We start from the raw sequence: 13,028 nt of genomic DNA on the forward strand, positions 1-13,028 counted from the left end.
GGAAACCTGTATTGGGCTAGAGCCTTTTCTGAGCTGTGCTAGGGGAAGCCTAGAGTATGCCCCTTAACTCTGCAGAGGCTCTTTTCATTTAGGCATCTCACTTACATACCAGAATATAATCTGGCCCACTAAATAATTTACTTGTAAACCAATTATTGTACTGCCACTCTTTCAAAATAATGTGATAACCAAATACTAAGACAAAGTACACAATAAAGTAAACACTGATTCTTGTCAATGCAATTTTAGTATTGAAAAAAATGGTAAGAAAAGCCTTTTTTGTACTATTTTATCTTACTGAAAATATTGATATATTTGACTGGAATACCTCACATGAAGCATTAGTATATAAAAAAATAGCACTGTCTGAACCAGAGTTCAAATGCCACATTCTCTAGTGCCTAACCAGCTCAATGATGTGTGATGTAGCGCAGTAAAATAGCTGCAAAGTTAACAAATGCACATTTTCTAGAACGGCAAAGGCATCACTAGTATAATAATAACTGTATCAATGACAATAATCAGAAGAGTACCACTGATGATGGCACACTCGCAGTGTTCCATAGATGGGCAGCCAGCAGCACATCATCCAGCTCCAGGCCAGAGCTGAGTTACCGTGCTACCTAAAAGAGGAGGCCAAGATAATAAAACCAAAGGCTTAGCATTTGTGCAATTAGAAAACTGTGCACACAAACCCAAGAAGAAGAGAATATCCTTGCGTTTTATAAACTGAGGGAAAGAATACTGATGCGCAGGAAACAGGGAGATACTGCAGTGAACCTTTCTGTTAGTTTCACAATTTGGCTTTTAATTAAGGTTAGAAAGATATGAGTGGCGGTAGGAATAGGAAAGCAGCACAAGTAAAGATACAGAGGAAAGGGGAAAAAAGTCCCAACTGAGCAGCAAGCTTCAAGGCAGGGGTGCATCAATGTGGAATCTGAAGGAGCAGAAATTAGAAGCTGTATATATAGCAGGAGACGAACCTCCAAACTTTACTATAAAGTCTTACTAAGCATATTAAAAATGCTTGGGTTTTTTTCAGGGCCTTATCAATTTGATAAATTTTAACAGGCACAGGAAAAGAAACATTCTCGACTTTGTGACAACTTCCCCACATATTTGCAGAGAATTTGAAATCTCTGCTACAAAGGCTTGAGGCACAAGTGCTGCAATTAAACATCTGAAAGACCTTTTCCACTGGGGTAAACTAGTGCATTTTCGTTAATCTCATTTTCTGGCATTTTAACTGAATTGGATTTAGATCAGATTTTCTGAGGCAGACACCTGCTGCGTAAAACATTGGTCTAAGGTATTTAGGTTTGGTGCACATTATTAACAGAAGTACCAGGTAACCATTCTCCATTTAGACACCTACACCTGCTGTTCAGAAAGGTAACGAAATAGTAGGTGAAGCAGGCTCTATAAATCCAGTGTGTTTTGAATACAAATTCTGGTTAGTTTTACATTATGTGTGGAGCCCAAATGCAGAGGCTGAAGAGAAAATGCAAAGCCACTAAGAAAAATAAATTACAAATTAATGTGTATATGAATAACTGGATAAAAAAATAAGTAAGAGCTACGCTTACCGTACAGAGCGATCATCGCTGCCTGTGACTGCTAACGGCTTCTTGGAATGGACGGCCAGGGCCCAGAGCTCCCCTTCGCAATGGCCCTGCATGATCAGCATGGGTTTATCTCGCTCCCGCACCAGCACCTCAAATATTTCACTGTCCTGTGTCCCCGCTAAAAGCCTGTCCGCTTTCCAACAGACACTTCGGATGGACAAACCTGACGGGGGACGGAATTGTCTTACGTTATTGGCAATAACAAGACAAAGTGATGGTACAGTGAAGATCATTAAGACTTCAAGAGTTAATTTATAACAACTGTTATGTTTTGACACTGAAGCCTTAAAATATGTCAGAGCTGATTAAATCTCCGAACACTTCTGTTCAACCATCACCCTTTGACAGAAAAAGAGCAGGCTCAGTGCTGGGAAATGCTGAGTCTCTAACATTCCTGCTGCCGGTTTCTCAAGCAACTATGCTTTGAGTACACCCTGACAATTTACTTTAAAAAATAATTCCATTTAACACAATTTAAAGATCTACATTTTCTATGAGGAGAGTTTCCTGTGACTGAAGCTGGTTTTATTCCTTTCTTCAGTACTTTTTTGCACATTTAAATAAAATGTTGAAAAAAAAAGAATGATAAATGTAAATGGCTTGTGCCCATGTTAGCACACATCTCCATTTTTGTCCCAAATGATTAGTACAAAAAAAACCCTAAACCGCAAACCAACAGAGTCTTGATTTGTGTAACTTTTAGAGGGCTTGATGGTACTCCACAAATCTGGTTCTGACTTTGCAGCTGGAATCCTACTAACCACCAGCTTCAACATACCCTCGTAGCAGGCGGAGCAATTTGCTAGCACTGTCTGCTTGACTGCCTGTATCTTCTGTTCCACTGTATGAACATTAAAGTTTGGATAATGGCTCTAGATACTGTGAGATATGAATGAACAAAAATCCATTTGTCATGCAGTCAAGGTCAACCACGTCACCATTTTAACATCTTTTGGAACTGAATACACGATGCAATTAACTACCTGTCACACAAATAAAATACATTGTAGACATTTTGTGTCATCTCTCGAGAAGAGCAAATTAATCTTCATTTATTGCCTTGTCCGTTTCCAGTACCTTTTAATTCTGACAGTGTCATTTTGCGACTTAGCTGAATTTCTACTGAAGCTTTGACTTATATCATCCTGATCAACACCAAAGGCCAAACAAGGAATGAAGTTCAGATGTTAAGCAGAAAATGGGTATTGTTAAGTTTTAGAATACAAAGTACATCTTTTGATGTGGGAAAGCTAACATTTTCTGTGACGTACTGCACATAAATATTGGCTATTATCGGATTTTTTACTAATATACATGTCTATTTAAATACAAAAGCCAAGCCTGCGATCAGATTGTTGCTGGTGATACATCCCATTTAAAATGTGCTCAGTGCTCTCCAGTACAGGATGAGTGCTGAAGGAGTGTATTTGAGGCAGGGGTGAGAGAAAGGCTTCCTGGCACCATGGAAAGACTTTCTAAGTTTGAAAGCTGATGCCTTTGCAAATTGCTTTGGAAAAAGAAACTGGAAGGAGGTCATAGGTAAGCAGTGAAGGGCACCACCACTGCCTGAAGTTACATATGTGCTTCAACTAATCAGTGCCATTGGTGTCATTTTAAATGAAACAAAACTTCCACAGTCTGTTAGTTGCAAGCACTAAGTGGAAGCGAGCATCAGTGGATGAGCTGGGAGCCAGAAAGAGCAGAAGAGGACACAGACGCAACAGGAACATCGCAAGCAACAGCTGCATCACACTGAAAGAACACCAAAATTGCTTCTGCTCTGGTCTCACAAACACGTGGGAGGAAGCTCCCTCCCAGAATCGCTTCACAAAGAGCCAAGGAGGTTGAAGATGCGTGTTTCATGTGTAAGCACTGCTTCCTCGGTCACCCCTCACATATGTTATTCTGATTTTGGTAGGAACAGCCTGCCTGCAAGACTGGTATTCTCCACAATTTTTAGAAAGTATTTCTAAATGGATCAAAAATGCTGCAAATGCTCATCAGGTCTTCTGCTACTGTTTCCTAGAAATGAATGTTAAACATTATGACTCTGGTTGTAAAAAACTCCATAAAGGCAGAACTACAGAGCAAAGGGACCAGCAGTGGTTGAGTGTAGCTGACAATGGTGTTGAGGGAGTCACCCTTCCAAAAGGCACAGGGGTGGAGCAGCGTTCAGCTAAGTTTGCTTTTTGGATGAGCCTAGAGATTGCAAACCTATGCGTTTTACAAGCATATAATCTCGCTTAAGTAAGACAAATAATAAACAGAGCACAGATATTAGAGCACAGGCCAAAATATCCACAATTGAGAAGGGAAAAGTTATCCTTCTCAGTGGCCTCTTGACAATTCCAATGGTAACTTTAATACGAAAACTAGGTCTAAATATATAAGCTAAGGAGCTGGGGAAATTAACACTAACCGCTACAAAATTAACACTAACCACTACAAAACTGGCTGCCAAACGTGTATAAAACCTCCTTCAAACCAGACTGCTCTACTCGCAATCCAAGTGGATGTGTAGAATTCCCAGAAGACTAAGATCTTGATCAAGTGTCATTATGATCTATGGAAATTAAAAGTGCTCCGAGAGTCTAATAATAAAATAAAGCGATGACTAAGCTCATAGGATGCATGATTAGATTGAACAAATATGATGGTCAAGAATTTAATAGCATTCTCTCTATTAAAGATGCCAAGTGCTACCATCCCCAATGAGCCTAATGGAGCACTCAGATGCTCAGCATCTTTGAATATCAGGTTCCAGAAACCTCAATTAATTACATGAATTGCAATTAATTAGTTTAATTAGTTTTCACATATCTTCTTGTATTTGCATGGTGGGCAGCAGCAACTATAAGCATCCCTCTGTTTGTACTAAGAAACACGGCAAACTCTTCAGGCTACATCATTGTCAGAGGAAAAAGGGAACACACAGCTCAAAAGTAAATACAGTCATTAAGCAAAAAATCAGCAGTATGCAGAGACATCTATGCTTCAAATTAAATTGTGTCATAATCCATTATCTAGATGTGTGAAAAATCATTAAAGTAATAGCTCATTACCTTTGTATCCTTGTTCAGTCTCCCTGAGATCAATTTTAGTAATTGGTTTGAAATCAGTGTCCCATAACCGAATGCAACCATCTCTCCCTCCAGTGGCAAAACCTTCCTCACAAGCATACATACTAAAAATTCCAGCCTGTTAACCAACAGCATAACAAGTTTTAAAGTTCTTTACAATCAATTTCAACACACAAAGCAAATGGTTTTGCAAAGACTCTTGTTAAAGGCTAGAAACTGCTAGGCAGCAAAATGGTGTCCATCCAGAAAGCAAACCAGCAAACACAGGCGATACTTTTATTTCAAGTGCTCCCACTTCAGCCATTTATGCAGAAATTTTTATACAACTAGCAGCGATATAGCCTATTGGCAGAACTTAAAATTTGGTCTAGTTAATAGCATTATGAGGACTGTTAAATAAATAATGGAACACTTAAAATAAATAGTTACCCAGAATAAACAAAAACAAGCAAACAAGCAATACAAATATTCTTACAGGTGCGGAGATGATTGAGACATTCTTTCATGCATTCAGTTCAGACATCATTTGGAATCTGACAGGAACTCAAAGAGTGTCAATTCATTCTCTTCATTGAAAGACAAGCTTCTCTTACAGTCTGAATTCCTTCTTGGTTTCTGAAAACGCCTCATTTTTGGTGACTGTGCTGCACTACACTGGAACAGCTCACGGGACGCCTGCTGATTCAGTATTTTATTAGGAAAACCTCTCAGTCAAGAGACAAGTTGAACTGCATGGAAATTAATACCATGAAGTGAAGACCTCTGTTTTCAAAGTGGTCCTGTCCCATGTCTTAATAAATTAGTATTTCTAACAATTAATTACACGGAGATTAGAAACTGGGCAAGAGAATGCACATTAACCATGGCAAACCCCATAATTTGTAAGGATGAAACAGAACAGATTCTATAGAAGGGGGTTGTATTTAGTCATTCTAATGAATCTAAATAAAATTGGGGGTTGTATTTAATCATTCTAATGAATCTAAATAAAATTCTGGCAATACGCTACCAGGATTTCCTGTTTGCCAAAGGTATTTCCGTGTTATTGCAGTCGCACATAACCACAGCCTGGCAGCAACACAGTAGTTCTGCAGGTAAGATGTCCCACTGACTTCAGTCTGACTGTCTTCCTGAATTAGGGGTTACTTCTATAAATAACAATTACTTTCCTGAACACTCTGATCTCATTTGAAGAGCTACTACTTGATGCGCTGGCCACACAATTAATTTTGGGAGGTCAGAAAAAACTGTTGGCTTTGCAGTGCTCTTTCTAGAAAGGTTCTAGAAGAAAACTACAGCAACAACTGTTAGATTTCATATCGCTCTTCTAAGGAAAATACTCTTGTTTCCTTTTCTCCAAAACCCCCGTGCTAGAATGCCACTAGCCATATTCGAAACAGGAGCAGCGGTAAAATTCTATTTAAAATAAGGTCATTTGGTTACCAATTATTTTTGTGTAAACTGATAATAACTGAAGCTTAGAAACTTCACTTGAGGTTTAGTCTGCTCAGCTGAAGCAATGCTGTAAGTATCAGCACTCCTGCCAATAGCAGTTCTGCAGCTATTACAGCATCTGTTGAGAGCACGCAAACAAAGGATCAGATTACATATAAGTTCTTAATTGATCAACAGTCTTAGACATTCTTCTGGCCTGAAACAGAAGAAAATCTTGATGGATAAGCCTTCAGGAAGTTTTCAATTCAACTAACAGTTCATTTCAGAAAGGGACATTAAAAACACAACTTACGCTATGTGCGCCTTGAATTGTGCGGACTAAGTTCAGCCCTTTCCAAACATAGATGTCCCCGTTTAAAGCACCAGAGTACGTGATATCTTCTTTTGCACATGCTAAACAAAGGATAGTTTGGAGATCTCCAGTTTTACCAAATATTCCTCTCTTTGCTGTCAGTGCGTTTCCACACAACGTCCAAAACTGTGAAATATAAATGGCATATTAGGAAAAATTTCTGCAGATTTTTTTCATTTAGTGAGCAGATCTCTCAGATGCCCATCCTTACACACATGGCAGTGACTCCTGTAGTCCTATCGGAATGCCTGTTAATCCCAAACCACCCACTTAGCAAGGAAAACCCCAGGCAAATGCAGTAAGTCTGAGAACAAAACAAAACGGTCAAACTGTTTGAGCAAGTGAGGCACAATTCTGGTTGAGTATGGCTACACTACCCCTCTTCATCACCTCACTATCTTTCCTCATGTTTTGCTGGGTGGCATCTGTCAATGTGCATGCACACTTTTTAAAGCCAGGAACATCCCATCTCTCTCGTTTGCAAAGCTTAAAACACAGCTACACTTCTGAAGTAATAAAAGACCTTAAAGAACGTATGTGCCTGGAGGAGACATTTCTGCCCCATGCACTGAAGGAGACAAGTCCCTCAAATACAGTCGCATTTACTGAGAAACCATCTGTTGCATGGAGACTGCAAACACCTGAACGTGCAAGAGCAGCAGGTTCTCCAAGGGTGGAACGGTGACTTTCTACACAGAAACATTCTGCAAAAAACAATGTAAGGATGATTGGGGAAGAGAAAAGAGTCAAGAGAATACAAAGTTTGTCTGAGAAGGGTGTCCAGTGGTGGGCTACAAGTATCATACTCTTTCAGTCAGTTCAGAGTGCCTTTGTTTTTTTTAAATAAATGTAATTCCAGGTAAGGCAGAGTAAAGAGAATTTCAATTAGATGTGTAAGAGAACTGCTGAAATATCCAGGCCTGCCAGCACCAGGATGTCCTGGACACACACAGAGCAGAACAGTAAATCCACGTGGTGCAGGACAGTCGCAAAGGGACTTGCTGGCTCAAGTCTTTCCCAGCTGGGGTATCTACGCTGTGCAGTCCCTTGTACGCTGGAGAGACACCTGCAGAGACGGGACAGGAACACTGAAGTGGCTGACATAGATCCATCATGTCTATCTCATTCCCACTACATCTTTTTGTGGCTACAAGCCAGATTTTTAGGTCTTTCTCTTTGTACTTACTCCTATAAAATTCCTATAAAGCTGAATTCCAGAAAATCCTTGGATCAATAATTTTTATTTCAGATCCTTCTCTATTTCTAATTCAATTTAATTTTCCTTTTGCCTCTTAACATAAACGGATTCCTGAGAAGGCAGCGGGAATACTTCCCCCAGGGCTTTCATTCTGTGGGTAAAACATCCCCTCTCCTCACTTCTGGTTCCCTGGAGAAGGGCGAGAGAGCAGGTCGCAGTGGTGGGAAATGGGTTCACTCGAGAGCATCCCGAGCTCAGTGCTATTTCCTCAGCTCCTGAGCTTTGCCACAGCTTGACGAGCCAACAGAACGGAAACGCTAAAGGAATAAATGGCACTATTCCCAAGTATCAGTCCCAAAGTGGTACAATTACTTTAGAGCTGTTCTTTTCCTTCACTGCAAATTAATGATCCCATTCCCACAGCCTTATAATGAACGGCAAGCGCACAGACTGCTGTTTGAGCATCACTCAAGGGGATCACACAAGAACTTCCTCCCCTCTCCTTTTTTTTTGTGTTTTTTTTGGCATGCCTCTGTCTATATGTATTTACTTTGCCTGGTATTATGTATGTTCAGAGTAATTATGGCCATTTAAATCCGAATACAGGTGCCAAACAAAGACAGGTTTTGGAAAGCAGCTTGCAGAATACAACAGATGGTATCACTTCTGCCAAAACCACCCACAGTTCGAAAGCAACGGCGGTTTTAAGGGCACAAGCTTCTCAGTAACCAGAACTAGAAATATTAACTGGTTTCCTAAACTTCTACTTAAAGCTCTTCCCACCCCAGTCATGTGAAATAATTGCCATCTGTTAGGAACGCTTTTGATGAGAGCGGAGAAAAACAGAAACCTGCCAGGAATACTGGCAAACAAAAGGATTGCTTTCTAAGCTTTTCACAGGTATGAGAATATTTTATTCTAAGTTTATAGGATATACCTGTGTTCATATTTAAAGCACCTCCAGAAAAGGTGACTTAGAGAGATCAAATAGTGGGGCGCTGGAGTTTTCACCTGCTAATCTCTGCAATAGCAGCTCATTCAATTCATACTTAGTTCCTCCTAGACCTGTTCAGTGACCCCCTGTGATGCTCAATGGGAGAAATCACTAAAGGCTGAGACAATTTTGAGACAATTTACATGGGATGGAGGGGGCAGAGAAGCCCAGAATTACAAGCATGTAATGATGAAAATTACACCAAATGATCTTCTCACCTTGCCTGTTAAATTGATCTGCGCCTCAGTCACTGCTCAACATCTAAACTGTTGTCGAACAAAAAGGTTTTGCTAACATCTTCAGAGTAAAGAAAGAAAAATAGAAACTGCCTTACAGCAAGAACCCTCATCATATTAAAGGACAAATTTCTTTTGGGACATTTATTTACCTTTTAACAAGTAAATAATAAAATCTATTTACCTTTATGTGTTTTACTCCACAGCTGACGATTCTATTTGGTTGATACTGATCCCAGGAAATATCAAATATCTGTTAACAAATACAGTAAGCTGATATTTTAAATTATATAGTAATTGCATCTAGGCTCAGTTTATACCAATTTTTAGGCATCATTTCTGTTGCAACATGCTACTAAAAATGGAAGAACACCATTTAGGTAAATTTGGAACTCTTTGGAAATTAAGATTAAGGCAAATATGCAGGCTTCCTCACATCGATCTGTCAACACACCTCAGTCCTGCCTTCACAATACCAATAAACAATATTTACTGTCTCAAATAAAATGGGAATTATGGTGTCAATTAATGTTCCTCAAGTTTATGGAAGAAAGATTGGTACATTTATCTTTATTCATTACTTTAGGTAAAAGATGCAGTATCTAATTTAACTTGATTACCAAAAGACCTCAGTGCCAAATACCTTACCAGAACAAACTTATAGTGTATTCTATGACCACAGGATTATGCCAACTGGAAAATATTGTACAAAGTTTCTATTTTGGCCCAGATTTTCAACAACATGCTATTTTCAGACTTTTCACTGCTGGCATTCAGCTTTTCAGTGTCCAAGCTGAGAACCAACGAGGTTACCACAATCATTAGTTTCTTCAGGAAACGTATGTCTGTAGAGAAAGACAATGGGACTTTCTGCTGCTTTTAGCTCCTCGGCTATAAAATATAAGTCACAAGAGAATTTCAATCAGCTTTCAGGAGCATATTAAGCCTACCCATCATTCATTTTGTACACAAGGATGCATTGCCTTCCTATAACATATTTATCTTCTTTATAAACATCAGGATTTACAGTACTTCGAGTACTATTTTATTTAAGTGTTGTTAGAACACACAAGATCTTCCACCTTCAGAAATTCTTGATGATTTCTGCACACTAAAGAGTGAGATTCTGTTCTGTTGAGAACATTTTAAGTAAAAATGAGGTACCAGATTTATTCAGATGACGCATAAGATGCAGATTGGCTGTATGTACATACAAGCTGTAAGGAAGGGTTCAGTCTGCTGCTTTGCATATATAAATACTCCATCACGTGTAGTAAAACATTATCATCATCCAAAATTATAACAGTCAAACACGTTATAATATCATAATATGGATAAAACTTGTCAGAATGTGTACATAATTTATTTTAATGTACGCAACGTTGTGCGTATATATATTGGGGAGGTATTTTGCTTATGCTAAACCTGTTTGAACATTTCCTAATCCCTAATCATTTTCTAAACTCAGACCTGTTCAGTTCTCACGTTTATTGACATTTTTACAATCTTTCACCTGAAGTGAATAGATATGAAAGGAATATTTATCCTAATTATATTTCTCCTACAGGTAAATGTATTAAGCAAAAATAAAAGGGAGATAATTAAACCTTCCCTCAGGATAAAATGTCTTTTTGATATATTCAGAAAGAACATTATCTTTGCCCACTGAGCTAGCATTTCACATCTTATATAAAGAGCTATAAATCATTCTAATCAGCGTGTAATTACACAGTATATTTCCTCCCTAGGCTTGCTAGACAGTCAGCTCAAGAATCTATCACTTAGTAACGCAGTGCTTTGTGCTACGTCTGGCACACAAGAAGAAATAACTACCTTGTTCAATACTTCGAAAGCCAAGTAGAATGATCAAAATTATCTTTGCATTGACCCAATATAAACAAAAATTACTTTTAAAAGCCTTCAGTAACTCCCAGACAAAATTCAGTAAACCTTCATACAATTACCCTGTCTGAATGGCCTGTAGCTGTCGCCAGTAGTTTTCCTCTCTTCCAGTCCCAAATACACACCGTATTTTTGGCATCCAGTCCCACCGAAGCTAAACGCTAAGGAAAAGCAACAGTAATCCAGTTAACAGAAGATCAGCTCAAAAATCAGTTTACTGCAGTTCAGATGCGTACCAATGGATTTTCCCACATGGCGCTTGTGTTTGAACAACGTTGCTAAAGGCAACATTTCTTTATTTTAGAGCAATGAAAGATGTATTTTTAAACTTTGGTTTCATGGGAGTTGACAACATGCATCATACCTAACGCAATACCTGACCTCTGCCTAGTGAATCACGTATAGCCAACCAAGGTCCTCCCAGCAAAGGGAGTAAGCAATACAGCATTAACAGGGAAAACAAAAGAGAAAAACCAGAACCACCACAACTAAACAAACCCCACAACAAACCTATTCACAGACTTATCCAACCAGTTGCTCTGAGTCCAGTCTATTTTTGGATTGTCTTTCAGGAGATGTGATAGAACCCCAAATTTTTGCTGTCTTAGATGTGTACTGAATATCTCCATTTAACCAAGAACAAGATGCTTGATTATTAGATGTATGGTAACGAAGGAAAATCAATATGTGAAAGCACAAGAATGCTCCTGCCAGTTTCCAACACAAAAATACTTATTTTGAGAAAGGCCTATTATTGTAGCAAAATAAGTTTTATTTGCCCTTGAGCAATCCACACGTACCCAGAGGTTTGGATGTACTGATCAAAACACAAGGTATTCTTCATGGAACCTTCACAGATTCCAGCTGCTTTTCACCTCTTTTACACCCTTCTCCTCACCATGGAAACCACAGCAGCACTCCAGTATCTTTCAGATTCATGATGTGAGCAACATCAGACCTGAACTGTAACTACCAGCCAGGAAATTGCCATTAGTGGGGTAGATGGGAAGTCAAAGTACCAGGAGAAACTCAGAAATATTAATTTCTTCTTTTAACATAGCTCTATTGAGGAAGGTCACTGCTGGCAGAACAAAGTCCTACATGCTGCATTTCCTTTTGATTCAAACACTTAACACTTTTAGTCCTCCTTCTGGATGAGAATTTGACAGGATTCTGTTCAGAGAATTCACAGAACTACCAGAAGAAAATATCCGCCAAGTAGTTTACGTGCATAATCAAATAATTATGTTTAAATCTACACAGATTTAGAAGATGTGGGTAAAGAAGCCTACTGCTACCTAATGGCACACTTAGAAATGTGTGCATTATGGCAGTGGCCTTCTCACATCATTAAAAAAAAGCACGCAAAAAGAGTTCAGTAAAATAACTCAGAACAGAAAGGGAACTGTATAGCACTGGTGAAATACTTCAATATGACAGACATCAGATTTGTAGGTAATCCTGTGAAGGGTGGCACTTTTAAAATACAGTTTTAACTAAAGATAACTTAGAAAACAGGAAATTTACTCAAAATCTATTTGTCTCCAAATTGAAAGTGGTGTTCAAGGTAGATAAAATAAAGGAAGTATATAAGCTATCCCCCGATTTTTGCTGCACATTGATCTCCTCCATAGATTATAAAAGACAACAAATTCTGTTTACTCTCAATTCCCGAGTTTGTGGTAAATGACCCCAGAGAACGCTGCAGCGACAAGTAAGCTGGGTCCGGCTGCACACACCCAGAGCTCATGCACTTGGCTCAGAGATGGCCAGTGGCACTCTCGTGGGGCGCAGGGTAAGTCCCCATAGTGGAGCTGTGGAAGCCACGCTGACTTTCTGGGGATGCAGCTCAGCTAGAGGAGCACAATTATCTGGGCTTTTCTTCCATCTACTTTTCTTTCTAAAGTGGGGAGCTGGCAGAGGTAGCATAGCAAATAATACATTTCTTATTGCATCTATACCTTACGCGATTGTGGAATTTATTTATGTTTTGGATATTAACAGACATCCAATAGAAAGGAATGAAAGGCAGGCATCAGAAGTCAAGGTGCACGCCATGCACGTGAAGTGTGTTCTGTCCCCCACAAGACGCCAGCTCCTGTGGGTGCGCTGACTAAACAAACTGCAGCTGCTGCCAGCTCTCTATTCCAAATATGCAAAGTCTTTCTACCGTGCCCTTTCATTTT

General features: G+C 39.2%; 1 protein-coding gene across 3 annotated transcripts in view; it reads right to left on the bottom strand.

Moving 5' to 3' along the window:
* The window catches only part of EML6 (EMAP like 6), a gene marked incomplete at both ends in the record, with an annotated part of 80,574 nt that overhangs the window by 41,485 nt on the left and 26,061 nt on the right, over positions 1-13,028 (bottom strand). For all 3 annotated transcript variants that reach the window (XM_080341863.1, XM_080341862.1, XM_080341861.1), the window contains 5 exons: positions 1,587-1,788; positions 4,688-4,823; positions 6,453-6,638; positions 9,125-9,193; positions 10,905-11,003. In XM_080341863.1, the coding sequence (XP_080197989.1) occupies positions 1,587-1,788; positions 4,688-4,823; positions 6,453-6,638; positions 9,125-9,193; positions 10,905-11,003 (692 nt within the window). The remainder of the gene's footprint in view (positions 1-1,586; positions 1,789-4,687; positions 4,824-6,452; positions 6,639-9,124; positions 9,194-10,904; positions 11,004-13,028) is intronic.

Source organism: Nesoenas mayeri (genome assembly GCF_963082525.1).
Source record: "Nesoenas mayeri genome assembly, chromosome: 3".
NCBI lineage: Eukaryota > Metazoa > Chordata > Aves > Columbiformes > Columbidae > Nesoenas > Nesoenas mayeri.